The sequence below is a fragment of the Acanthopagrus latus genome, chromosome 7 (genome assembly GCF_904848185.1).
Source record: "Acanthopagrus latus isolate v.2019 chromosome 7, fAcaLat1.1, whole genome shotgun sequence".
Taxonomy (NCBI): Eukaryota; Metazoa; Chordata; class Actinopteri; order Spariformes; family Sparidae; genus Acanthopagrus; species Acanthopagrus latus.
Genome location: NC_051045.1, coordinates 21,617,085 through 21,644,706, shown reverse-complemented (window position 1 = coordinate 21,644,706; position 27,622 = coordinate 21,617,085). Strand labels below are relative to the sequence as shown.

The 27,622-nt window shown below is 43.6% G+C and overlaps 1 protein-coding gene across 2 annotated transcripts in view; it reads right to left on the bottom strand.

Moving 5' to 3' along the window:
• Window positions 1-467: 467 nt before the first annotated feature.
• Window positions 468-27,622, bottom strand: part of soga1 (suppressor of glucose, autophagy associated 1) — a 100,303-nt gene continuing 73,148 nt past the window's right edge. The window contains exons 10-24 of one of the 2 annotated variants that reach the window (XM_037104758.1): window positions 27,038-27,271; window positions 23,789-23,929; window positions 21,046-21,177; window positions 20,026-20,256; window positions 19,480-19,596; window positions 19,238-19,405; window positions 12,751-12,903; window positions 12,401-12,517; window positions 8,443-8,507; window positions 8,139-8,286; window positions 7,459-8,031; window positions 7,048-7,312; window positions 6,704-6,922; window positions 6,141-6,544; window positions 468-5,874 (exon numbers count right to left, since the gene is read on the bottom strand). In XM_037104758.1, the coding sequence (XP_036960653.1) occupies window positions 5,746-5,874; window positions 6,141-6,544; window positions 6,704-6,922; window positions 7,048-7,312; window positions 7,459-8,031; window positions 8,139-8,286; window positions 8,443-8,507; window positions 12,401-12,517; window positions 12,751-12,903; window positions 19,238-19,405; window positions 19,480-19,596; window positions 20,026-20,256; window positions 21,046-21,177; window positions 23,789-23,929; window positions 27,038-27,271 (3,096 nt within the window). In that variant the 3' untranslated portion in view covers window positions 468-5,745. The remainder of the gene's footprint in view (window positions 5,875-6,140; window positions 6,545-6,703; window positions 6,923-7,047; window positions 7,313-7,458; window positions 8,032-8,138; window positions 8,287-8,442; window positions 8,508-12,400; window positions 12,518-12,750; window positions 12,904-19,237; window positions 19,406-19,479; window positions 19,597-20,025; window positions 20,257-21,045; window positions 21,178-23,788; window positions 23,930-27,037; window positions 27,272-27,622) is intronic. The other variant, XM_037104759.1, reaches the window with a different exon arrangement.

Genomic DNA, 27,622 nt, shown 5'->3' with positions numbered 1-27,622 from the left:
GTCACGCTGCTGTTCCGACAGGCTCACAGGGAACAATGAGACCTGTAAGAACTCATCAGTCATTGGCTGGTGATCCTGTGCGACCTGTAAAAACTGTCTGTCATTGGCTGCAGCGCCGAGTACTTATAACCTGAGGGGGGGGGGCGAGAGGAGCAAATGTGGCACCTGGCGGGGCAGGTGAAAAGGCTGGAGAAGGCAGAGACAGAACTGACCGATGACATCAGAGTCGGAGAGAGAGAGAGAAAGAGAGATTCGAGTCTTACGCTTATGTTGGTATTAAAAATACAAGAAAAGACCAGGTTTGCAATAAATACCAGTAGGAGCCGTGAGATGCATTTACAGCTATGATGTCACATATAGGAAAAAAAAAATCATCATTAATAATTATTATTATTACTTTTTAAAGTCATACAAACTAATCATAGAATGTGTTCAAATCATTTAAAAACATGAAACCATACTCTGCGGTTTTTTTTTTATGTCTGACAATACAAAACATTTAAACCGAAACGTAAGCTTGGTCCGAAAATTTCAACCATTTGGAGGTCTGGTCACACAAAAGTAAAGCAGAACTAGTTTCTAAGGCAAACTGTACTCTTGAAAACCTTGACACTGAGATCCCTTATTGGCATGGTGACACGCATTGTCCGTCAGCATGTGTGTAGTAGCAACCGCCGAAGATTAATGTAAACACAAATCGGTCTAAACCTACCGCAAGACGACAAATTTAAGACATTTCATCTTAAAAGCCAGACATAGTTCATCTGGATTTTGGCATCATCATACAATTTGTACTTAGTTGGAGCCAAATTTCTGCAGAAAAATAAAAGTCTTTGTCGAGGAAAGGCACAAAGGGACCTTCTCGTTGACAGCAAGACTAGATGACAATAGGTATACAGGCATGAAATACGTTCAGAAGACAATGACGTGTCTCAGTGTGTGGTGATGGTTTCAGAAGTCTGAGAGGTAGAACGGAATCTGGCAAAGTTTCTCACAACCATTCGGTTTTGTTTGGAATCGGGAACATCGGTAACATCTTGTAAGGAATTAGTCAAAACTACAAAATATCTCAACGCTCGAATGATATTTGTACCGCACATTCGGAATGAGGAAGTGATGCCAAAATCTATCCAATCATTTTCAAGTCTACTTTGTTCAAAGCAGATTTGTGCTTTCATTTTGTGTTACAGTGTTTCGAGCAAAAAATCTCATCGTTAAACATGTTGCATGTTTGAATTCCAAATGTTATGGAAAGACTTTAAAGATTGATGGCTTGTCACGGCTGATTCGGTAGTTTTGCAGTGTATCCGCTGAGCAGAACCTAATATTAGGGTATGATATAAGTCCCTTTGTAGCGTGAGACTTCTCATAGTATGTGGTGAGACACTGTGGGACGGCCGAGTCATTATTTGTCTGTGGTTACCTCAGACAGGACTTCTGGCAACACTGCAGTAAGCCCTGCCTGAGTTGTACTAAAGCTCTGTTGACAGTACACAGAGATTTTGGGCATAAAACAGAAAGCCAGAGCCAAAGACCCCCAGTTTTAGGGCTAATGGAATAATGTATTCTGTTGTTTCCTTCTAACCATGTGCGTCTGAACTATTCTGAGTGTCGATGATAACATGTTGGCTCGCTAGTCAGCTGTCTTAACATGCAATATTTACTGTAATTTGTGCACTAACATAAGAAGCTACTATTGTTGGCTGGTATTTTTTTAAAAGTGGGAAGTGAGTCATTGCCAATCTTGATTCTTTTAACCTCTTGGCTGGTTTGACCAACTTTATTTTGTGTTGGTATGCTGAGATTTAAACCCTTGTACACTCTTATATTTAATATGAAGCAGCTTTGATCACTGATGTATATCTGATCACTGATGTATATCTGATCTAAGGTTTGATTAAATGTGCCAGACCTCCTGAGTAAGTACGCATAAGCAGCTGTGAGCAGGAAAATGCAAACGGCTAACCGTGCTAGCCTCAAACAGAAGCAGTATTTAGCCACATTAGGGCAAACATGTACAAATTGTTGGAATCATCTTGCAGTATAGGTGCTGGGGTGGTTTGAGAAGTTTAAAATGATGTTTAAAAACTTGGGTCACGATCGGAATCCATTGGATTTGCTGTAAATCTAAGCAGACGACATCTGCGAAGAAACAAGCTAACCTACAAACTTTTCAGGGCCACCTTCCTTGCTCGTGAGTGTCCAGTGATTGTACGTCTTAAGTATATATTAAAAATGTCATTTTTTTTATATAGTTTATAATATTTTTTATTATAATTTTATTTTTTAAGTAAGAAAAAAAAAAGAGAGAGATCTGAAATACAGGCCAGGCTAGCTGCATTGCTAAGTGAACGTGTTAGCTTGTTAGCATGCTAACTCTTTCAACTAAGCTGTGGCTGAAGACTGATATCCTGGAACTCCGCCTTCCTTATCTGAATAATCTGTTTTTGACATTTCCACTTTTCCGTTGTTGTCAAATACACACTCTGCTTTATCAACAGGTTAATTCACTCCAGTGAGTGCTCCAGTGGTTTCTAATCAAGTGATGTAACTACAAGCTTCGGATGATGGAGAAGTGATGGAATGTAGAAAAGAAACTGACGTCTACTCAACCCCATTAGCTGTGCTTTCCGGGGGCATTTATATGATTTCTGTGGTCTTTGACCATTGAATCTAACTTGGCTAAAGTTACCTGCTGTATAATTGTGGTCAAAGAAAATAAGACGGCCCACTCCCGTGCCAATCAGGCCGGTAGCTTTTTGAAGTGGTGACTGGTTCCAGACGGTTGGTTGCCTCCCAGCAGTGAGGGCTGGAGTGGAGACAGACAGCAGCGTTCAGACTGTGGGTTTTCCTCACTGTGTTATTTAAATACGTACACTGTTACTGTAATGCCCTATTTAAAAAAAAAAAAAAACTAACCAAAAAAACAACTGCTGAGTCATTAAACGGTGTACAGAGATGGAGAAACTGCTCATACAGAAACAGTGGAAGAGACTTGTTTAAATAGACCAATGGGTGGATGACTTTACAGCAGCCTTTACTCTAATTAGCACCATGATAACTGAATAGAAAGAATAGAAACAACAGGCTAATATATCAGCAAAAAACATCCATATAAAATAAACAAAACAAAAATAATTTACTTTCCAGAAATACAATAACCCTTGGTATAAAAAAAGTTAAAATATAGTGTATATTATATCCTACTATACCTGTAAACCATTTTGTCCCGTCTCCACTGTGGTACAGTACTTTATTGTAGCTTCAGTACAGCCTGATCTCAACTATGTGCATAAAAACAATCCTTCTCATTAAAAAAAGGCCTGCTGGGTTTGTTTGTGTGGTTTTTAATGAGTCCAGTTTTGGTGTGAGCTGACGAACAGGAAAATCTGACAGGCACTTTGAATATCTGTTGATTGATTAGGAAGAAGATGGCATGGCAAACAAAGGGAGAGGAGAAATGGAATTTAAAAAAACCCTCCTAAACGTGATTGTTCTCAGTTTACACTCTATATTTTCTAGTCACCAGTAAGACTGTTCCATATTTTTCAGTCTTTTCCTTCTTCCCCAGATATTTCTCCTCATTGTGCAGACATCCTTCTTGAATTCATATCATTGTGACCGCCATATGGTTATAACAAATTTCATGAATGCGTTTCTTGAAAAGTCAAAACTGTGGGTGATGTAACTACTCCGACCGCTCTGAGCTTGTTGTTTATCATGATCTTACGATGCTACATTTTCAAAATGCGTGTAAGGTTCCTACAGTAGCCGGGGCGTCAATGTAGTACAACAACATGAGCGCGGTTGTGCGTGAGAGGAGAGCGTAAAGAAAGGAGGAGGTGCATGGCGAGCATTTTAAAACTATCCTTTACACACATCTGGGAAAGACTCTAACGAAAAGGAATGCATTGACTGAATTCTCCTTGGATAATGGTGTTTGCAAGTGTTTCCGGCCGATGGTGGATGAGCGTCTAAGAGTTTGGACACAAGTTGTATCTGATACCATGAAGCCTACAGGGTAGGGATGCACTGATAAAGCTGCTAGGTATCAGGTCAGTGTCATTATCGTTATTAAAGCCTGTTTTAATTATTCAAATTTGATTTCACATGTGATATACAAAATTTAAAAAAAATAATAAATTCTCTGGACTGTTTCAACAGAAATGACCTAAATGAACAGATTTCAAGAGTTTCTGCAGCATGATTCCAGACTAGTTTCTGAGCTACTCAGATAACAAGTGAAAAAAGTGATATCAGTGCATCTCTATCCAAAGACGATTGAAATCTACAGATGGTTAACCTCGCAGTCAATCAGAAATGGCCCCCGATCAGTGTAACCAACTAAGAGATCTCTCGGGACAGTCGGCTGTATGTCTTCATCAGACCATCCAGGGTTTAAGGATGAATCTTGACATCAGTGAGGAAATATGAAACCAACAGGCACTTTCTGCCTGCTGCAACAGGTTCGACCCAAAACAGTAATTACCCAGACAGACTCTAGAGGGTAACACCTTTTGAAGTAGGTTTTCTTACGTCTACAAGGTTAACGACATGGCTACAGTGCCACAAACGTCCTCGTGTTTGTGGCCAAAGTCCTTCCGGGAGCACGCTGAAGATCGAAGATTGAAGATCTTTTTGTTGTTTACGTTTGCTACTAAACAACGATGGTAGGTCTCATTTATAGAGCTGAGCTGAGTCCAAACATCCATCAATGGAGTCAAAGTCTGGTCGTGCTGGGATCACGTAGTCCAACAGTCCTTAACTTCTTCCGTTTGTGATCGACTGGTCTGCAGCCAAAGCAGATGTGTCGTCAAGATGTCACGTTTTTCAGATCCACGTTGGAGACAATCACTGGAACGTTATTGTGCTAATCCATCAGAGGCATAATTACATTTCCCAGCACAGCATGTGTGTATATGACAGGTTCAGAGAGAAATCGCCTAGATTTTTCCACCGGCTTGCCAAAACTATGCAGGAGATCCCTCCAGCTGTGACAGATACCTCCTCAGTTTTATATTGTAGCTCCTGAAGAACCACATTCACCTTCAATGCAAACTGGAACTTCATCCATTCCATCTCCTTTTTAATCTGGAAATCCAACATGGCTGCTGGTCCAACAGCAAGGTGTTGTCATCGAGGTGCGTTTACCAGTCCAAATCTGAACATCTGTAGTACCTGTTAAATTGGGGGGTGTTGGTAGGTCCAGTCCTGACATCATAGTTTTACTTGATACATTTCTTCAGTTCTCGCAGTTGTGAGTGAGATTGTGTGTGTTCATGTTTCATGTGCTGCTGGTAGTTTTGATCGGAGTTTCAGTCCTCCCTGTTCTTGGCCATTGGAATGGTACAGTCCAGGACAAGTGTAATACTGCCTGGCTTCTGAGTGTGTGTGTGTGTGTGTGTGTTTATGAAAGTATACATGTGGCAGTAGGCTTGTGGGGCAGTCTGTGCAGTTTGCCAGTGGTGTGTGTGTGCGTGTGTGTATGTGTGTGTGTGTGTGATGTTTGGCAGTGTGCCTGTGTGGCAGGTTGTAGGCGGCCATCAAAAATGTATCTCAATCTGATTTGAATGGAAAAACCATTCATATTCATATTTTTGGTCAGACCCCCCCCAAAAAAAAACTAACAAAAAAAAATGTGACAGGTGTGAGAGTGTGTGTTTTCATGGCAGTGGTGCAGAGTGTTTGTGAAGAATCAGTATTGCTTTGTGTGTGTGTGTGTTGGATGTGACAGTAGACGTGTCGTCACTCGTTGCAGGTGTCACTCTTTTCCCCATCTGCCGCCGGAGACTCTTGTGGGCGGTGCTTGCAGTGGCCGAGTGAGTGGCGAGCTGCTGTTCTCGACGGTCTGGCAGCACAGTCACAGGGAGCATCCTGGGAAATGGAAGCATACATTTTTTTTTTACCAAAACAGGCAGGTATGAAAGTTCTTTACCCCCATAGCACCTGAATATTTTTTAATATTTGAGTTTGAAAAAATAAGTTAAAAAGACCATACCAGCACAAAATTTAGCATAATAATCTTAATTGATACATAAACGACGATGGCCTCTGAACTGAATCAGAATGGTAGAAAATGCTTTTAAAGTTAATTCCAATGGCCTAAATTCAAAATAAAAATGCATTCTCAATGGCCTCACCTCCAGCCCGGGTCCTACAGCTCCTCCGCTGCTCGTTGTTTCTTTCCCTCCTCCCATGATGCTGACCATCTCCTCCCCTGCTGTCTGTCTCATGAACCTCTTATTGACAATCCTGGTCACATTGTCGTTGCTCCCGCCCATCCCAGTCAGCGCTCCGACCCCTGCGGACACGCACTCCGGCTTGGGCTCATCGACGCTGACCAAGACAGCCAGACCTCCAAGGGAGTCTTTCTGGGTTCTCTCCCCAGGAAGGGCGACTCCTCCCTGGGCGCGGCTGCTGCAGACGTTCCTGAAGAACTCCTGGACCAGGCCTCCGTAGCGCTGAGATCCGGGTTCAGGTCCACAGACTGAAGGTTTCCCTGCGGCAGGAGGGTGCCGTGCTGGACTGGCACCCTGGCTGGCTCCTAAAAGTAAACAGAGATCCAAAACAGGTATTATAATAATTTCCACAAATTGTGTTTGTCATTTATTAAACCACCTGAATCATGAACAGCTGAACTGTGAAGTCAAGGACATTCAAAACTAAGTGAGGTAGGTTTATTTTCATAAAGACAGTTTCTCACCTCCGTCACCCCTCCACAGCGACTCCGTGCTTCCAGCGTGTTCCACCACGCTGAAGAGGCTGGAGAGGCCGTCGGTGAGGCCGCTCAGCACGGGGCTGTCCCTGGTGGTGGTGGAGCGAGCCCAGGCCGAGCCTCCTCCTCCACTGAGGGATCGTTGCTGGAGGCTCCATAGGCTCCGATCCCTGGAGGAGGAAGAACTGTCCAGTCTGGAAGTGGAGCCTGAAGACAGAACAGGGAACACCGATGAACCACCTCAGTAGAGCCATGTGAACGATCACAGACGGCTATCACATATTGCTTTTGATCAAAAACTGTTAAATGCTTGGAAAAGAAGATCTACTAACCAGACGATACTCTGCGTTGTAGTTTTGGCGATCCGTATTTGGGCGAACAGCACGGCCTCTCGATGCGGCTGTGAACTTTGTCCAGTGACGTTGATATCTGCCGGGTTCGGGCTGACGCTAGCGAGGAGGTGGTAGATGAGGGGCGAGGAGACCACGCTTTGGAGTGTATACTTGCCCCCCTGCTGCCAGGAAGGTTGTCGGTTTGAAGCCCGATGCTGACGTACTGTGAAGTGGTCTGCGTGGACCTGGTGGACATGCCGGCCACCTGGGTGGAGAAATGGAAGTGATGGAGACTGTTTAGTGTGTTTAGAGAAGAAGAAAGTGCATACAATGCTTTCCCTGAAACCTACTCCAGGAACTCCTGCAGTACTGCAAAAATGATGATTCTGTATTTCAGCTTTTAAAAACTACCTGACTCCCGGGTTCCTTGGCAGATTTCCTCTCCAGAGAGGAAGAGCGAATGGCCTGGCGGACACAGTTGGTCATCTCCTTCATGTCGTCGCTTAAGTTGGCTGAAATCTCCCCGATCTCGAGGCCGTGGAAAGCCGACGAGGGCGTCATCCCGTCAACCAAACTGCTAGCCGAGCCTCCGATGCCATTGTTGACAATACTGGGCATCGAACCGGTGATGCAGCCGCTTCTGCTCTCCAGCAGCTCCCTGTGCTGCGTGGACAGTGAGCTCAGCCACTGCTCATACGAAGACGAGAAGGAGGACGGAGGCTGCACTGCATCTACGTCGGAGCCATTCAGTTCCAGGGAGGAGCTCCCGTTCTGGGCTGGCTGCGACTCTTTGGACTCCAGGTTCCTTCTCTGGTGTTCCATGCGTCGTACAGCAGGAGGGCTGTAGTAGATCCGGATGCCTGTGCGATCTGGAGCAGTGTAGCTCCTCTGGACAGACTCCAGATCCAGCTCTGATCCCACTAAGCTGCTGCAGGAGCCGCTGGGGCCGTCCCAGGTCTTACAAGTGTCCCCAACCTCAGGGGTCTGTGAGGAGACGCGAGAGTGAAGTGATTCTCAGTAATACATTTGCCCTGCTGTCTTCAGTTTGTGGAGTAAAGAAGTATAAATGTGTTAAATCACAACTTATTCACCTCATTGGTCAGGTAGGTCCAATTTTTACTGGTGAGGTCACCCAGCTCTGGGCGAATGAAAAAAGGTGAGACTGCAAACTGAGTCTTCTCCTCCTGGTTGGCTGCTCCATTGACCTCCGGCCCGTCCAGCTCTGATGTGGATTTGGTTCTGTTCACAGACAGACGAGGAAGTTGTTTGAGCAATCTTTACATAAAAAGAAAAATGATGAAACAGTCTTCAAGTTTGTTAAGGGACTTTTTAGATCACTTCACATGAGGAGCATGAATTTCAAACTCAGTACTGTAAGATATTGTAAGATATTACCTTGGTGACCCTGTGCCATTAGCGACAACTGTGTCTGCAGAGGACTCGCCACTTAATGACTTCGACTGTGAGGACAAAGAGAGAACACTGTCGGTGAAATCTGAATCTACATTTTGGCAGCTTATTAGCATTTAAACGACCTGCATCAACTGCACAAATTGCTTCTGTAGCATTCTACTTTTTATGAAAAAGGAAAAAAAAAAAAAAAACATCCTGGAAGACATCCACTGTGAACACATTCCTTTCATTTCCATCCACTTCCTCCGGAGCTGTTTTCACATGAGGAAGTGGCGAGCGACTGGTATAATCTATCTGTGGCAGACAGCGTGCAAACACCCGCACACATACACACACGGATGGTGATGCTGAGTCAGTGTGTTTCACACTTCAGAGGTGATCTCGCACTCTGAAGCCATTTCCCCTCAGAGGAAAGAGACTGAATGAGAGAGAGAGAGAGAGAGAGAGAGAGAGAGAGAGAGAGAGAGAGAGAGAGAGAGAGGACATCTGCAGATAATGTGCTTAGTTGTGCAGATGTGACTGATGGACTTTCACCTACAGCTCACTGAACTGCACACCAGGCTGCATGGATGTGTACTGTATGCTGAGAGAAAGCTATACGCATAGTTGAGCGCGACCGTGGTATGTCAGCCTACGAAGCTCAGTTATTTCAAAAAGTAGGAATTGAAGAAAACATTTCATAGAAAATGATTTGATAAAAGAAAATGTATCCACATATTGATTGAGTGACAGCATGCAACGTAGTTAGCAAGCAAGTGGAAAAGAATGTTAAAACTGGGGTGAGAAATAGCTTAAATCTGTTACTTAACAGCTGAAACACTGGTATGCTAAAAGTCACCGAAAATGGTTTAAATGTTGGCCAAAAGTATTGTATGAACAGTTGCAATATGCTACTTGCTAGCTAAAAGCACTGGATAAATGGTTTAAATAATTAGCTAAAACTAGGCTAATGGATAAATAGTTGATATTGTTTGCCAAAAGTAGCAAACCGGATATAGTTAGCAAACATTTGAAATAGTGTTACTAGTTAGCTCACAGTGATGAATAAATTGTTGAAATGTTACCTAAAACTACTGCATAAGCAGTTGCAGTCGGCTACTTGCCAGCTGAAAGTAGCAGATTAATGATTGATGTTATTGGATAAACTGTTGGAATATGTACCAAAAAGTAAACCATAGATAAACCATTGAAAGAGCAACAGATTAATGGTTAGTCAGCTAAATAATGGATGAAGAAACTGTTGAAATAGTAAGCTAAATGTAATGGACAACAAGGTTGACAGAGGAAGCTAAAAGTGATGGATGTAAACAGTTTAAAGGGTTAACTAATTGTCATAGATGAACAGATGAATGACAATTAGATAAAATGGAGCCTTAAACAGATTAAACAGTAGGCAACAGTTCATAAGGCTGAAGAATAGTGGTGCTGTCAATGAACGTACTTCAGTTCATCTCATGAATTACAATTAATGTACCACTGCACTATTGTAAGCATGGTACAATATAGTGGTGATAACTAGTTTCACCATCAAAAATGTATCTCAATCTGATTTGAATGGAAAAACCATTCATATTCATATTTTTGGTCAGACCCCCCCCAAAAAAAAACTAACAAAAAAAAAAAACCTGACTGTAATCTGTAGAGGGGGAAACAAATCCCTACAACCAATCAAATCATCCTGTCTCATTAAATATTGGGTTAAACTTTTATATCTCCTCCATTTACACTTTTGAATGATATGTAACATTCTGCCTCAACATCCAATTTTAACTCTATCAAATTTTAAAATAACTCATTACTGATTTATGAGTTTTCACACGATTTGTGTCTCTGAATATCCCTCGCTCACTCCGGCTGACACACTAATCCAGCCGCCTCTAACACTAACTGGCCTGATGGGGGCAATGTTAACCAGAAGTCTCTGAGAGGCCCGACAGTCGGCCACAACGCAGGCAGAGGAGATAGCAGATAAGATTTGTGGGTGACGGAGCATGACACAGATACACAGAGTGCCCGAGACAGAGTGAATTAAAGTATGACGAGCTTCGGTCTCCTGCCAAGTTTCCAATACACGGGACACAGCCAGTTAATGGAGGGAGCGTGATGGAATAACACTCCAGAGATAGACGGGAGGAAGGAAGAGATGGGCGAGATGGGGAAAGAGAGGAATGACTGGAAAGGAAAGAGGACGAGAAAGAGAGGACAGAAAGACGCCGTCGGGCTGTAAAACCTCAAAAGGAAGGCGGCGCAGGGAGGATGGAGGAGAACCTGTTTGTCTGCGTCTTTATTTCTGTGCATATTTGCGGAGAAAGAAAAAAAAAAAAACCCAAACTGATGACCATTTTAAACAATGATGCAATCCCTCTCCATCCCTCCCTGACATGCTGCAGCAGCCTGGCAGCGTCTGGGCTGGTGTGTAATCAGCAGAGCGGACTGACCGGGTTTTTCCTGGTGAGCTCAACTGAACATTAAACTGCAGCTCGACCTCAGTGAGGCGACAGAGAGAGAGCGAGGTTCTCCTTCAACAGAATGGCTTTAACAGCTGTGTGTTTACTGTCAGCATCAACAAAGTATGAAAAAGGGAGTTTTCATCTTATAGCATACAAAAGTACAGACTTTTTTTTTAATACTTTGATTTTGAAAAAGGGAAACGTTTGGAAAAAGACACCGTCTCACTCCTTGTCTGTGCTCAGACCAAAAATAGCTCCGGATAAAAAATCACAAAGGCAGCTGCGTGGGTGTGATGCTAAAGGTAAGGGTGAAGAGATGAAATACGATCCCAGGATGTCTCGTTTGGGTAATACATCAGTGGGTTCGAAGGCCAGAGCACTGCACAGCAGTTTATATTACAAGAGGACAGGATTTTATAACTCCGGAAAGTTTCTTTCACAAGTTTGTTTTTTTCTCCGATCTCTTTTTTCAGATTTTTACCGAAGGTGGCCAGGGTGTTAAAAATCGTCTGGACTGAAGTTTTTCCCTTTCTGTTTCTACCAACATAAACTTTCCCCACAGAATATGTTGAAGTTTAGCTGCTCGCAAAAAAATATACAAGATAATGCTGTTTTAACCATGTGCCTCAATTAATCAAACGATAAATAATATGATCTTTAATTGAACCCCACCCCTAAAAAATTATAAGCAAGACTATGTAATAAAAATATAAAATGAGTGTTAATGGTCGAAATAGAAGTTTCTTTACAGCAGGAAAATACGAGTCACAGTTGCATTTGTAAGTACTGCATCCACACTATAAAACTGTAGACTGTGTACTGTAGGCAGTGTATAAAGGAGGGGGGCCCCAGTGAATGCAGCATTGATCGACTGGGTCTAAGACTGTAAGGGTATAAAGAACTGAATCAGAGAACAGGCACTAGTAGCTCACTGGGCCGTGTTATGTAATTGCAAAACATGGAGTATGTGCACGTGATCGGAGAGGGAAGTGTTCACTAAAAATGTGCAATTACCGGTCAGAGACTTTTGTTACAAAGAAATCGAGTGAGAATCTGCTATTGCACGTATTTGAATGTGCTAAACTAGATGATGCTGCATAACGCTGCGAGGTAAAAAAACCTGAGAGAGGTTCAGCTCACTGGTCTCATTAAAATGGACATAGAGGGGCTTGGATTTTTTTTTGGTGCAATGCTAATGTCTTAATGTTTAATTACATTTCAGAGGAACCTGGGTCGTTCCTCAGACGAGACTGATGTGTGTACACCGAGATGTGTGTACGAGGAAACACACATCTGATCCGATGATTCGATACACTCTGGATGTCCCTTCTTATCTCAGACACACAGCCTCGTCCTCTCGGATTCCATCGTCCCGAGATTCACTCGCTCCTTATCTCTTCTTCATCTTTGACATTTCCCCTCGCTCTCACACACACACTCACACACACACACACACACACACACACACACACACACACACTCTGACATACCTTCCCCTGTTGTGCAGTGGCCTCTCTCAGTCTCTGCTCCCACTGAGCTCTCTCCTGGCTGAACCTCTCCAGCAGCTCGAGCTTCTCTCTGCCCCAGTTCCTCTCTCCGATCTGAATCTGATTGGTCCACGGGTCGGTCACAGCGGAGAGACAAGGAGAAGGGGCAAACATCAGAGGAGGAGGAAACAGGATGGATGTGGAGTGCACACTGCCAGAATATGACAAGGTCTTTATAGCTGGAAACTGAAAGCATCCACCGGAACACCAGCCATTTTAAGCTTTTGTTGCTGCAGTTTGTTGTTACCTCCCAACCCACTTTAACCACTGCTCATGTTTACACACACACTTACCTGTTTAGTCAGGTCCATCACCGCGGCGTAGGAATCAGCCAGGAGGTGCTGGTGTTCTTCGCGCTCCCTCTTCAGCGCCACCTTCAGGTCCGGAGGTTCCAGAGCATCAGAGGCGGACAGAGCCGTCGCTGCTTTGCCCGTTTTGGTCTCGAGCTGGAAGAATGAGAAAGGCACAGACATCGTGGTCAAAAATCTGAAATTTTGCACTAAAGACTGAATGTCTGGAAGCGGGGATCTTTTTTTTTTATCGGACAAATCAGTGCTGTTCAATAAGGCAGGCACAGAATGGTAAATTATTGATCCAAAAAGTTTGACTTTGCTTCTTATTTTCTCAGTAACAACATGGTTTGTTTATTTGCTTTCCCTCCCAAAAACATCATAGACCAACATCACCATTCTTCTCTGCTCTTTCTTCATTCTGTTACCGTGAACTAACAACTAAATAGTTCTATTAACAGGCATTTATTACAGCCTGTTGTTTAATATGTCCGTCAGTCTAAAACCTGCACTCCTCTTTGACTAAAATCTTACAATCAACATCAAATTACAAAGTGAATGGTAAAATTAGACACATGGCATAAATGACATAACATAAATAAAATAATATAACGCAGAAAGATGCAAGTTTGTCAAACGCTATCTGTAAAGGCATCTAAATTTGGCTTCAGCAGAGTTGATCGAGCACACACTGGGAAAAAAAAACATTCAAACAAATAATTACTAGTTTTCATGAATGCAGTTATGATTCATTTGACCACACAGAGATTTGTAATGGGAAGTCCCAGCGTCTCCATGTGTTTTATTCTCACAGGAGGAAAATTGGGGGGGCGTTCCATACATGGTCTCATGGATGACTTCGGGAGGAGACGCCCTGACAGGAGGCAAAGTAAAAGTCTCCACACAGATCCTGAAGACGTACCGCTGCTCACTGAGTAATGCTCACATGGCGGCGAGGGGCATGACGAGGTAAAGACGGAGAGCGAGGAAACACTTCTCTCGTTTCCTGTCTTCCCCTCTGCTGCTATCTCTCTGCTCTGATCTATCTGCGCTGCTCTTTACATCTAATCCTTCCTCGCCCTCCCTCCATCCTTCTCACCCCTTCTCTCCCTCTCTCTCGTCAGTGTTCTCACCCTCTATTTCAAGCTCTCTCTCACCCCCATTTTTTTCTTTTTTTTTTTTGCTCTTCATAAATCTGTCTCGGAGCGTGCAGGTGGGATCGCCTTAAAGTTTCATGAGCCGCTCTGCTATCCCTTTTTCCTCTGTCTGAGCCTCGTAGTTCACACAGCCGACGCTACCGGGCCCATCAATCTGACAAACAGGCACACACTCCCCCCCCTCAAGACCCATCAATCCTCTCTCTGCCTCTCTCCGTCTGCCTCTGTGGCACTGGCATCCGTATATGGTGCTAATGGAACTGTCTGACAGCCAATCGCAGTGCAACACACCCGCACTTATCCCTATGGCAACATAGGACCGCCGCTCCTTAATGACGAGCGCCGCCTAACGAGCCCGGCGCCTTAACGAGGTTTACTGCTGAGGCGTTACAGAGGGAGGCGATTTTCACTGGATGACTGGCGTTTGATTGGTGGATGAGAGACGTCTGGTTCGCGACTCGCTGCTCGCCATTAAGCAAGTTCAATCACTTGTATTTATTCAACTAAAGCCTTGGTTATAAAAAAAAAAATTAGATCTATTAATTAAGTTGAATAATCCTAGCAGAGGACTTCAGGGTCTGGTTGTTAGAAAAAAAACATCTCTTACCATAAAAAAACCCCCAAGACTCCAGACATTGATGACATATTTGGCTTCTCATTTGACACTTCAGTGTCTACACAGAAGCAGTTAGCACAGACATAGCTGTAGAGCAGAGTAGAGCTGTGAACAACACTGTGCAAACAAACACCAATTAAACTGGGGTTTTGAGTGGGAGGTCAAAAGGAATAATTTATTACCATAACCATCAATTAGAGAACGCCTAAAAAGGCTGTTCCAGCTGCATGGTCCAGCCACTGTGATCGTCCTGCAGGCTACTTTTATTTAAAGATACAACATGTAAGAATATTAGTTTGAAACATGAAAAAACCAACAGAATCATCAACAGAATGACAATGTTTAAGGCTGTGTCAGAGACGTCTTTGTATTGTGATGCAGAGTTTTCCACTGAAGTCAGCATGCTCACCAGCTAGCCCCTGCCAGAGCCCAACCGGTGCTCTAAGCTCCCGGTCTGGACCACTAGCTTCACGGCTAACTGAGCTAATAAGCTTACAGCAGCTACAGCTCACAGTTTCTTGGATTCTAATTGCCAGGCAGCCGCTTCTGCCCTTTTAAGTAAGTGTAATTTCATTACAACAAAAACAGTCATGTGTGTGGAATTACCCACACATGGTGAAGATAAATATACATGTATGCAGTGCTATTCAATGCCCTAAAAAAGGATTTATATGTATAGCAGTTGTACTGTTGTAGCACATGAGCTGCTTATTGAAAACAAGTTCTCTCTTGGCAGCATATTTTTTGCCTGCAGCATATTTTTGGTACAAGACAACAACAAAGTTATCTGTTAACGTTATCAGTGCACTGCGTACAAGCCCTGAGCTGCTACTTCTGGGGCAAACGGCAACCGCAACACTCCTAAGAGACGAAATGTGTGTCAGGTTTATAAATAAAAACATAGCCTCGATATTATATAATGCATACAGATAATACAGATGTTAAATATAGAAATGTGAAGAGCTGGCTGGGTTGCATGCTGTGTATTCAAAACTGTAGCTTTGGAGTATCATCTCAACCTCATGCTTGTGTGCTTCTGTCCGTGGTGGTTAATAATTCATAAAAAATATGTGTGTGTATCAAATACTAAACAGAATTCATACCATCGATAGCATTGGAATAAATAGACATACATTAATCTAGGTGTTTGGTGGGGGCCTTAATGGGGTTGAAGCTGACATATTTTGCTAACCTAAATATTAGATATTGTCCATCCTATTTTTAATTACTGATTAAATGTTATATACATATTTATATTCTTTATTAGAAAAGTATATCCAGAACCACATCAAGACTGAGCCTCAGATCACAGCTTTTTCAATCACAGGAGTAACTTTTTGCTAAAGTTTTTTTTTATATATATAAAATTGAATGAATAAAAACATTTAGACAGAGCCATGCTAGTTGATTTCCCCCCTGCCTCTACACTCCATGTTAATCTAATCTAAGCTAACTGTCTCCTAGCTCAAGCTTCATGTTCAGCACACAGACGTGGAATGGGGTATCCTGCTTCTCACTGAGCTCGAGACATAAACCGCAGTGGCAGCAGGAAACACTCGTACGACTCATTCTGGACATTATTTTGTCTAATTTTGGAAGGAACAATTGATACATTGAATATCAAGCTGCAGCTGGCGTTTGAGCCGGACGTTAAAGTCTCAGGCGTGTGAAAAGACAACAAATCTTTTCTTCCCTCCCCGCCCCTCTGTCTTCATCATGGAGTGGATTCAACAGATGTGATGAATGTGCGATCAGAGCTCCCAGCTGCTCCCTCTGTGTCATCACAGGGACGGCAGGTGTTCGTAACATGTCCTACAGTCAGGATGGATGACTGATTAAAGCAAAAAAAATAAATAAATAAAAAGATACGAAGGTATGTGTTGTACTTGCATGCTTTGAGGGCTCTGGATATCGTTTCTACTCCGCTGACGGTGTTTGTTTATCAGGCCGAACGGCGAAGATAATTTCCTGTCAGGCGGTTTGACAGGTAGGACAGTGTTTGAAATTGAGTTGACTTGTTCAACAAAGCAACAGCTGGAGGAGCCGCTGCACGCTGCCAGGACGCCTGGCATCAATGTGAGTCGAGCTGGCAAATGTCTACACACACATGCACATGCACGCACACACACACACACACCACCAGACCAAACTGATGGCATACTTTACAATGTGCGTTGTTGGCAGAGGGGAGATTGGTTCCAGCTGTGGCATCTAGGCCAGGGTAACACACAGACACACACACACACACACACACACACACACACACACACACACACACACACACACACACACACACACACACACACACACTTTGGTAGGATAGTTTATAGGTCAAATAAGAGAATAATGACTTCACTGTAGCACAAATGTGTCTGTTTGTGTTAAAAACTTTGTTATAACTTGCAACACAGTCAAACATAATAAAGTATAAACTGTGTGTGTGTGATGAATTGGTTTCACCCAATTGAAACACACAGCCAAGGTGGTTTCTAATCTTTCATTAAGACACGACGGTTTGTCCGTTGGGTTTAATCTCATAAAAACCCTGCAGCCACGTCATCTTTAGGAAAAGCGCAGCATCTTATCGCTTTGTGCCGCTGCTCCTTCCTCCTATTGGCTGCCAGGGGAGCTGCCAAACCAATCAGAAGACAAATGGTCTCTCAAGGAGAACGCGAGGGCAGAATCTCTGGGATCATGGCATGATTAATGACCCCCGCGAGTGTGATTGTTTGTGTGTATTCTTATGTTTAGTGATGCCATTTACTATTTTACACAGGGGAATTTTAGTCTAAAGATTAGGATTGAATTAGCATAAGGGGTAACAATAGCAGACTACTGAAAATCATCACTTTGCATTGCACAACCTCCATTTAACGTTTCCTACAACGGTTTTCTGGTGATTTTGTGTAACTTTTCTGCCGTATTTTCTAACTGCAGAGTACCACTGCATCCCAGTTGTTTTGTTTCTAAATGTATTTCGACTTGCATGTATAAGATATTCCTAGTGTTGTGATTAACTTCCCCTCTCTGTGCTTTTTCTTCACTCTGAAACCTCCTACATTTCATCCTTGAACAAGCCCAGTGGAACAGAAGTGAACCTGTTATATTCACTAAATTGAAGAAAATCAAGTGGAAAAATGAGGCACAACTTAAGGCTGCATTGCATTTTTGGTTTATTTCCTGTTACTGTGGTTGTGACTGTGGCAGTGTGACACCAACTCTTGACATTGTGTTGATGTTTTTCAGGTTGCAGAAACAATCTACAGCTTTTCAGAAATGATTCTATTGAGATGTTTCTAGAGGCAAAAAAATAAGGATGTTTTAAAAAATGACTACATAAGAATAAGTCTTTGCTGCTGCTCTTCAAATATGCAGGATCCCTTATCATTCATTATTTTTCAATGGTGGACACTATTTGCAGGGATGTTGCGATCCAAGGACCATTTTGCCTCTTTTTTTAAATTTTTTTTTACATGAAACAGTATGATCAAAACATTAGAAAGGGAATTTGACATAATATCTGATGCATATTGACGATGCACATATAATTTCAAGCTACTTAATAACTGTAGCACCTGGCTGAATAAAAATCATGTTTTTGCTGAACGTCCACCTCTGCTCGACCTGCAGGTATCGCCCTCCCCTAAAAGCTACAGTTAGTCCACGTTGTATTGATGTATTCTCTCTAAATGAACGCGAGATCTGTCTGGTTAGGCTTTAAAGTACGGGATGGATGGTGGAGTATTGATTTAAAGTGCAGTTTTGACAGATAATTGGCACATAATGAAAGATAGCGGAATAATACACTCCCAGGTAAAGGAGGTTGAAAGACACGGACAGGCTTTTTTAATTGCCTAACTACAGCGGCCCTCTCCCTCAGCGCTCTCCTTCTTTTTATCTCTGTCTCTCTGTATCAATTACTGGGCGGTAACACGCAGGCTGTGTTTTCTGTCTGAGGCTGTTAATTAACACTTACACAGTTACCGCCTCTGCTGCTGATGTTATGAGACAGACGGAGAGACAATGAGGGAGAAGAGGGGCTAGAAAAAAAAATCAAAATCATTGCTCACAGCTGACAGACAGACGGAGGGACAGACAGCGAGGGGATGATTGGCTGGAGTAGACAGATACGCTACTTGATGAAAGGAGAAGTAGAAGCTGACCATCTAGGATGTCATCAATTAAAAAAAAAAAAAAAACACTTGTCGAAATGAATATTGAGTAGAAACACTTCACTTGTTCTCTTTATGCCCGTCTGTTGTCCACCAGGTGCACCACAGCGGTCCGGTTACATGCAGGCAAAAACGAGTAGCTTTTGTTTTACCTTTTTTTTGGTTTTGACTCGCCAGACTTTGCGTTTGTAACTTTAGCAAACTTTTTCTGCAGTGGATGGATGATGTGCTCCTGTGCTGATTTACTGGAGGAGACTGAATCCCACCCCCCCGCGATCTCTCCACTGCATTCATTTTTCTTTCCTGCCCTCGATTCCTTCAGCTCGGCTTGACTTTCTTAGCTCGAGTGTTTGATGGCTTTTAAATGACAACATCTGTCTCAGCAAACAACTGTCATCGGATTGGGCTTTAAACACCGCTAGATCCTGATTGGTGCACAGAATACCCACTTCAAAATGAGAAAGGGAAGTGAAGTCAGCACAGATGTGGGAGCCCATCACTCATACTTCAGTCATTTTTCATTCTTTCCTCCTAACAGTCTGTACCTGCGTGATCAGGCTCTTCAGCTCGGTCCTCTCCACTTCCCATGATGCCTTGGCCTTTGCGAACTGCTGGGTGAGTTCCTGGGAGCCTTGTCTCTCCTGACGCAACTCTCCGCTCAGATCCTGCAGCGCCACCCTCAGGTCTGCCAGGGTGCTGCTCACAGCGCTAGACTGAAGGGAAGGACACGAGACGTATGTAAGAGCATGTATACGCGTAGTGTGTGTGTGCGTGTGGGTCCACCTACCTTGATAGTTGGGCTGAGGGGCAGCTCCTCTGCTGCTGCCCTCTTGTCGGCCTGGTGGGCGGGGCTTGTCAGGTTGTCCTCCTCCAGCAGCAGGTAGAGGTCCTTCAGGCTGTTCATCTACAAAAAACAATCACAGAGAGGGATTCACCTGTCAATCATCTGTCTCCACCCCTAATTTGCCAAACACACACAACCACACAGTTTGGTGTTTTTGTCCTTTTTTAATTATATTAATATGGGCGATATTGTCAAAATCTGCATCTAGCTACAATATCATATGTTAAATATATCAATACTTTAAATTGATACAATTAAAACCTGAAATCATGTCATTCCAACATGTTTAACACAAATTAAGATATCTTCCAGGCCTTAGGAATCATTATTTAAATGAAAAATACAATAAAAATAGTGTACTGATTGCGCACACATAAATAAATAGATATCTTGGTCAAAATGAGATGTCAGCAGCACAGACAGTCAGCTATAGATGCTGACAGTAGAGTTACAAAGACGGGAGACTGTTTCCTCTCCGCCCACTCATACCTCCAACACATCTTTCCACTCCGTGTCCTTCTTGCAGCCCAGCCTCCACTGTTTGAGGAAGCAGCGCAGCTTGAGGCTGAGCAGTAATAGGGCCTGTTTGAGGTGCTGCGACTCCTGGACCAGCAGAGTCCTCTCCTGGCTCCACAGCTTCTGCTGAAGGCGAGCCTGGAGACCCAAACTCTGCAGCTGGAAGTCCCGACGGAGCAGAGCCTTCTGGTGCTCGTCATGCAGCTGAGAGGCAAGAAATGAATAAAACAGAAGCATTGGTGTGTTTCCTTTCAAATATACATGTTAAAGGAAGGTGCCCATGTGTTCGCTATGCAAGAAATCTAAAATACAAATCAACAAAAATCCCATTTATTCTAGAAAACCATGAAACAATGCGTGTTGTTAAGGGCCGACGGATCAGGGATGCATAGAAACTTTACATTTTTAAACTAAGGAGAACAATATTAAAAATTGTAAACTAAAACTATCAACAGACTGTGACGACATAGCAGTTTTGACATTATGATGTCTTTGTATGGTGTTGCAGAGATATCTACTTAAGTTAGTATGCTAACCAGCTAGCAACTGTCCCACTCCAAAGCGCCTGTGCTCGAGGTGTAAACACCAACACTCCTGGTAGCTGGTCCCTGAGCTGCACAGCTAACTGAGCTAACGGGCTAATGGCAGCCTCAATCCGCAGCAGTTGGCGTGTACTCTGGTGATATGCCGCCCCCTACTTGTCTTGAGTATGAGTTTGACGGGTGGTCAGTTGTTACATATTGCGCATTTAAAAGTTTTTTCACATAAAAAATGTCAGAATCCGAATATTAACTATATCGACAGCAGGTGATTAAACAAAAAGTGTATTACTAGACTTGAAAAACTGAATTAAGGATTTTAAAATGCTTTATCTATCTAACAGAGACTTTAAGTTTGCAGGTGTTATTTTTAGCAGTGATTAAAAAAGGAATAACCAACATCAATATTAACATTTTTTTGTTCACAAGTTCAGTTGCAGTGCTTCAAACTGACCTGTGTGAGTCTGACAGAGGTTTCTCTCTGAGCCTTCCTCTCCTTCTCCAGCTCCTCCCGCTCCTCCCGCGGTCCGAGGGCCAACTCCTCCACATTGGACGGCTGAACCTCGAGGTCGCCGGACTGGACGGGCTGGAGGGAGAAAATGTGACGAGGAAAACGATGAGTGGGCTGAAAAGATAAGGAAGGAATGAAGTTGGAGTGAAAGAGAAAGAACAGGAGAAAGTAGGGGATAGGAAAACATTGGCAGGTAAGACGGAAGGATGGAAGTAGGCAGAGATTAAAGGAAAGAAAGATCGATAGGAAGGAGAATGAAAGATGTAATGGGAGGGAAAATGGGGAGGGAACAAGGAGTTAAGAAGAAATAAAAAAAGGGGGGGGGGGGCGAGCGTGAGAAGCACATAACATGGCAGTTTTTGAGCTACAACACCCTTTAAATCACACCTCAGCTGCGGCACGCTACTGTACGCCCACACACACACACACACACACACACACACACACACACACCAGCCTCATGCACTCTCCCCATGCCTCATTTGGCTGCTGAGTGAGTGCGATCCATCGACCCACCACTGTACCGTTAATGTCCTCTTTCACCCTCCGCTGGGCTCAGCCTCTGCCCTCCATCACCCTCCACCCAGAACGCTGTTCCTGCCGCTCAGCCTCCACTGTCAGCCAGAAAAACTACCCTGACCTCTGCTCCTAAATGACTCACTCGTTGTGAAAGAGTGGCACAGCTTGTGGAAAAAGACACTTTAGCATCACGGGAGCAACATTGGTAGATGACCCTGATATTACATTTCTTTAAATTAGACCACCTTTATGCAAAGAAAGCTACTAATACTTTGCACAGTGTAATTGAGGCTAGATTGTTCATCATACCCATGCAAAGGAATAGTGAGATATCTTAGGGAAGCTTGTTTATAATGCTAAGACTTTTAATTCCATTCTAACATTAGCATTAACTGCTACAGCTGGTAGTTGATTAACTTAGCTCAGCATAAAGATAGCAAGCTAGCCTAGCTCTTTCTAAAGCTCAAAACTGTGGAGTCTCCACAGGTTTAGCTAGCTTGTGGTGATGATGAGGTTCCAGGAAGTCACTGCTCCTCGAGATAAATAGTTATAATCCCCATTAAACCACAACTTTAAGGTGCTGGTGGGTGTGTTTTTGAATTTTGGAACAACCAACCTATAGTGTCTTTATGCTAAGCCAAGCTAAGCTAAGCTAAGCTACTCCTGGCTCTTGCTTTGTATTGACCAGGCAGATAAGAGAGTAGTATAGATATCCATGTGTAACTTTGCACATGTGTTTCACCCGCAAGTCTGCTGGACATGATTTACATCATGCTGATGAAGTTACAATCGACCAAACTGGTACAATGACAGTCTGGTAGCTTCACAGGTCAGGTTGTTTTGTGAACGGTGTTATTGACAATTTGTGTCGCTGGCAGTCGACCCATTCAGTTATTTCGTATTTATTCTGACATGTGCTGAGAGCATGATGACGTGTTGTGTCTATGTCAAGACCTGGGCTCGACTGACCATGTTTAGCAATCCGAACTGCGGCCAGAGAGGCTACACCCACGTGCTGGGTGGATGGACAGACTGTTGTTTTATCCAGAAATAGTGTCGGTTCAGCTATGATACAAAACTCTGACAATGAATATTGCAGATTATGAATTACAGTGTGATGCTGAGCACAGAGTGTGTGTAAACACTGTGCTGCTGTGTCGCTGCTTCGCTCCACACAACTGTCTCTCCAGAATATCTGACTGTGTCTTGTTATCTCCCTCAGTCACCCTCTCAGGCTGGGATAAAGATGCAGACACACACACACACACACACACACACACACACACACACACACACACACACACACAGCCCAGGTTACCATGGAGACACGCCAGCAAAAGGTCAACCAAACAAAGGTCTTTTCTTCCTGTCAGTCCCACATCTGACGGTGAAGTCACTGTTTGTGTTTGTTTACAACACTGTGTTGCTAGCATGAGTGGCCACCGCAACACCACATCAGTTACCTCCAGCTGCAGCATGTGTGAGTTTATATCTGTGTGTGTGTGTGCGTGCAAGTGCGTGCACGAATGAGCCTTTAATTAACCTTTGCAGAGCAGCCTGTCGCTGTGTGTTTGCTCAGGGAGAAGTGGTGTGTGCATACACTGCAGCCATGTGTATTACAGGCTGATTTCAGGGCTTTAATTGGGGTTTGCATCAGATTTTAGTGATCTAAAAAAATGAATCCATCCATCACGGAGTTAAAACAAAAATGCACCAGAATTAAAGATGATGACATTGTGGGTTATGGTTAGCATGACTGTACCTTGGCAGGGTTTGAAAAAAGGCCACCATTGGCTCAGCAGGTGCACCCTGGGATTGCTTAATGCTGAAAGTGGTATTGTGGGCTGCAAAATCTGTACTTACAGTGTGTGGTTTTATTGTCAGCCTGGGCATAAGGGCTCAGTGGCTTGAGGTTGTTGATGTTGGACTGACATCATATATCGCCAGTTAACCCCCGACTGTATTTCAAAAATGTAACATGGTGACACTTTCTCAGAATACATTTGGGGATTTTTAACTTTTAGCTAAGAAAAGTTGCCCAACGCTGGGTTCACGTTGAAAATACTAGCCAGACTTCAGCTCTGAGATTGATGCTGGTGTGTGTGTGTGTGTGTGTGTGTGTTTGTGCCCGGCGTGATGTGCACGATTGTCATTTCCAGCGACTCACCAGTGCATCGTCTGCCTCCTTCTCTCCCTGTTCCAGCCGGCCGCTTTCCTGCTTTTGAGTCTCATTGATGTCTGATTGGCTCTGATTCTCGTCAGTTTGACCTTTCACCTCCGCTTCTGATTGGTCCCTATAATCAGGCTGCTGCATGCATGCATGGGCAAGTTAATGAAGAAGAAGAGGAAAAAACAAACAAACAAACGAAAGAAGGAAAGAAAAAAAACATAGAAAGAGAGAGAGAGAGAGAGAGAGAGAGAGAGAGAGAGAGAGAGAGAGAGCGAGAGAGGGAGAGACAGGGGAGGAGGAGAAGGTATGGAACAAAAACAAAAAAGGAGGGAGGGGAGTGACAGAAAATAAAAAAGGAAACAAGACAAAACAAAACAAAAACACAACAATAAGAATAAAAAACAATCCAACCAAAAAAGTGTTCATCAATATGACAACATTGAGGAAAAAAATGGAAAACTGAAAACAGAACTAGTCGAGTATGGATCTCACAAGACGAAGAAGAGGATGTAGAGGAAAAAGAGCTTGGTCAGGGAGGAGAAGGAGAGGGTGGAGAAAAGAAAGAAAAGGAGGATGGAGGGTAGAATGAATGGCTGAGGGGAGGAGGAAGGAGAGAAAAAGGGAAATGGGAGAGGGAGGGAGGAGCGACGGGGGAGAAACAGCAATGGGAGAGAGGGAAGAAGGGGGAGACGAATGGGAGGGCGAGAGAAGGAGTAAGGCGGTTAGAATGAAAGGTCAGAGCGAAGGGAAGAAACGAGCGCAGATGGGGATGCGAAGACACAGGAGGAAGGAGAAGGCAGAGTGGGTGGGTGGCGAGGGAAGGAAAGGAACGTGAGGTGAGCAGAGAGGAGTCAGAGCCGAGTGGGGAGGCGAGTTGAGGAGATGTTGGAGAGGAGGAGGTGTGAAGGAGAAAGGAGATTCAGTAGGAGGGAGAGGGGAACGTGGAGGTGAAGTGCAGAAACCGACGGTTATGGTGCCCGTGCAGAGGGAAAGAGGGAAGGAGGGAGGGACAGGAAAAAAAAGGAAAAGGGAGGAGAGATCGGAGGGGTGTTGGGACTCAGAATTGGCCTCTAATGGAGTCTAAAACATTTGTACGTATTCTAAATTCAAAACAGGCAAATCAGATTAGAATAGAAAACACAAATTGATGGAAAAAGTTTCTTTTGCAGCGAAGGTAATTCACCAAATTGCAGAAATATCCATCTCAACAAGGGAATTTAGTCGAATATTGAGCCCTGAAAGTCTTTTTTAAACAAGTGAACAAAATTGCCGGTAGAGTAAGATCAAGTGTTTCCAACCAAAAAATATGCACTTCTCATCAGATTTGATGTTCCTGACAGTCGAAGGTGAGGGAATAAAATGCTTGCAAGTGTCTCTGCTGAACACAATAAGGAAGGCAAAGCCCCGCCCCCCCCTTCTGGTTTCCCTCATGGAACCTTATTTCAGGAAAAATATCGATAGCGGTTTATGGCGAGCGACGTGTGATTTCTAATCCTGTTTGGATCGTTACCATGATTCACACATACACTGTAATGTCGGTCAGTTTTGAGGACAATTTTGCAAGTCAAGAAAGTCGCAGTTATTTGTAAAGATAGTAAAACAACAGCTGATTTTGTGTGATGCCGCTCGGCACAATACACGTCGCCAACATGCAAAGAAATGGCTTGAAAAAGAGTGAAAATCCCAACAATTCTGGGCCACACTGACAGCTGCAGTTATGTAAAAGGATTTTGGGGGCCAGCTAATATACTGGATCAACGGTACTGGATCAATGGTACTGGCGTCAATGGGTTTTAAATGTGGCGTCACTTACTCGACTTCTGGGTGTGCAGTCTTTCAAAGTCTTATTCTTTAGCCTCTCTATGACGAACTGTGACTTTTTCGAGCTGAAAATTATCTTTTGAATTGGCCAGCATCATATCTGTAAGTCATTACAAACTTCAAACAGAATCCAAAAGTGAATTTGTCTCTCGCCATTCACTCTTGTACATACACTGCTGTTTCTGAAACAAGGTCCCATGGTGGTCCACTGGAAGCGGAGTGGATTTTGCCTCTCCATATGCTTTTTTACAACTTTGTGGATCCCAGACTGCATTTAGTACAGAGCGCTGTATAGCTGAAATATACAGGATATGAATAATAAATCACTGACAATCAAGCGCAACCCCAAGGAATTCCCGGTGGAGCCCTTTCAGACTGAAAATGTGATTCATGAAGTATGATTGGAAATCTATTCCGACCGAGCTCGCCGTCTCATCTGCTGCTTCGAGAAATCTGCGTGGACAATCCCACGTAGGGGATTTAAACACTTTAAGGTGGTTTTGCAGTCTTCTTTTTTCCAGTCTCTGCTGATAACACTCCTCTTATGGTGAATGCCAGAGACTGTCGTTTTAAAAGCCTTGTCTTGCACAGCTGATTTACAGCACAGTCGATTAAGGGCCTTAATAGCGGCACCGAATGCTGGACCTTTATATTTTTATTCATTATCTCTACTTTCAATCAAAACATTCAAACCCAGGCAGCATCAGATAATGCTTTTAGACTGTGTGTATTACTTGCTGTGGGAATAAATGTGATAATGCTACAACTGTGAGTAAATCTACGGATGTTAATGTAACTATATAAAGAAAACCCAGACTCCACGTTGAATTGGTTTTTATGATATGCTTTTATGATATGCTATATAGAAGTAAATGGTGCTCTGTTGTGCTATTAATAACCTCACAGTGTCCATGAGACAAACAGGCTCCATTTGAGGCCTAAAGCAGCATCTAAATACCAGGTCAGGAGGCAGTTCAACAGCATGCAGAGGACATGGGTGGCATCGTGTGGAGACGTTTACGCCAGCAGCTCAAATCTGAATTCATCTGATACAGCAGAGGCATTTTTTTTCCCCCTCACAACTTTACAGTGAGGCTCCTCATGAGCATTTCAGGATCATTTAGGAAATTCATCGCAGATCTCCAGAAAAGGGACGATTCTGGGGATTCATCAGATTTGAGCCCGTTGGGTAAATCCACTCTCCGTGGTGAGGAGAAACTTAAGCAGCATGATTGGGGGGTGTTGTTCAGCCAAACTAATGGTTAGGCACTGGGCAAAACCGAAGAACAGAACAAAACAAACCAGTGACAACAGAAGATACAAATCCAACAAAGGTAAAAGCTTGAAAAAAAAAGAGATTGATAACACTTGACAGAGACAGAGTGACAAGGAGTGAAGAGGAGGAGTGAGCTTCTTGTCTTGTACCTTCTGCTCGGGAGTGTTCGGCCCATCCTGGCCGTCTCCAGAGCAGGGGAGGGAGGCGCAGGGTGAGGCCAGAGGAGACTCGCCCTCCACCTGAGGGTCCCTCCCACCTGCCGGGGCTTTACCCAGGCTGTCTACCTGCTCCACGAAGGCCTGTAGCTGGGTGTGGAGGGCCTGGAGCCTGCTGGTCAGAGCACCAACCAGAGGCCGGTCGGCCAGGTCAGACAGCTCTGAAATCTGGGGTACAGAGAAAGAACAGGATTTATCACACAGTCAGTTATTATTGGCTGCTGGAGGGAGCGTTTGGTAAATGATACGCTGTGGGGCTGATACAAGAGAGAAAGTGCCAAAACATTTGTCACTGACGCAGTGTTCTACACCCTTTCTAGTTTCTTTACTTTTATTTGATCCAACGAAATAAAAAAGATCCACTGTTGCCTTTTAAAGGCACTGGGTGGTAGAACATGGAGTATCATATTTACAGTTATGGTTCGATCAGCGTCTAATCACCTGAAACTAGGTCTCGTGGTGTTTTCTTTACCTTAGACTGAGCCTTTAATATCTACAGAGACACTGCCATGTTTCTAC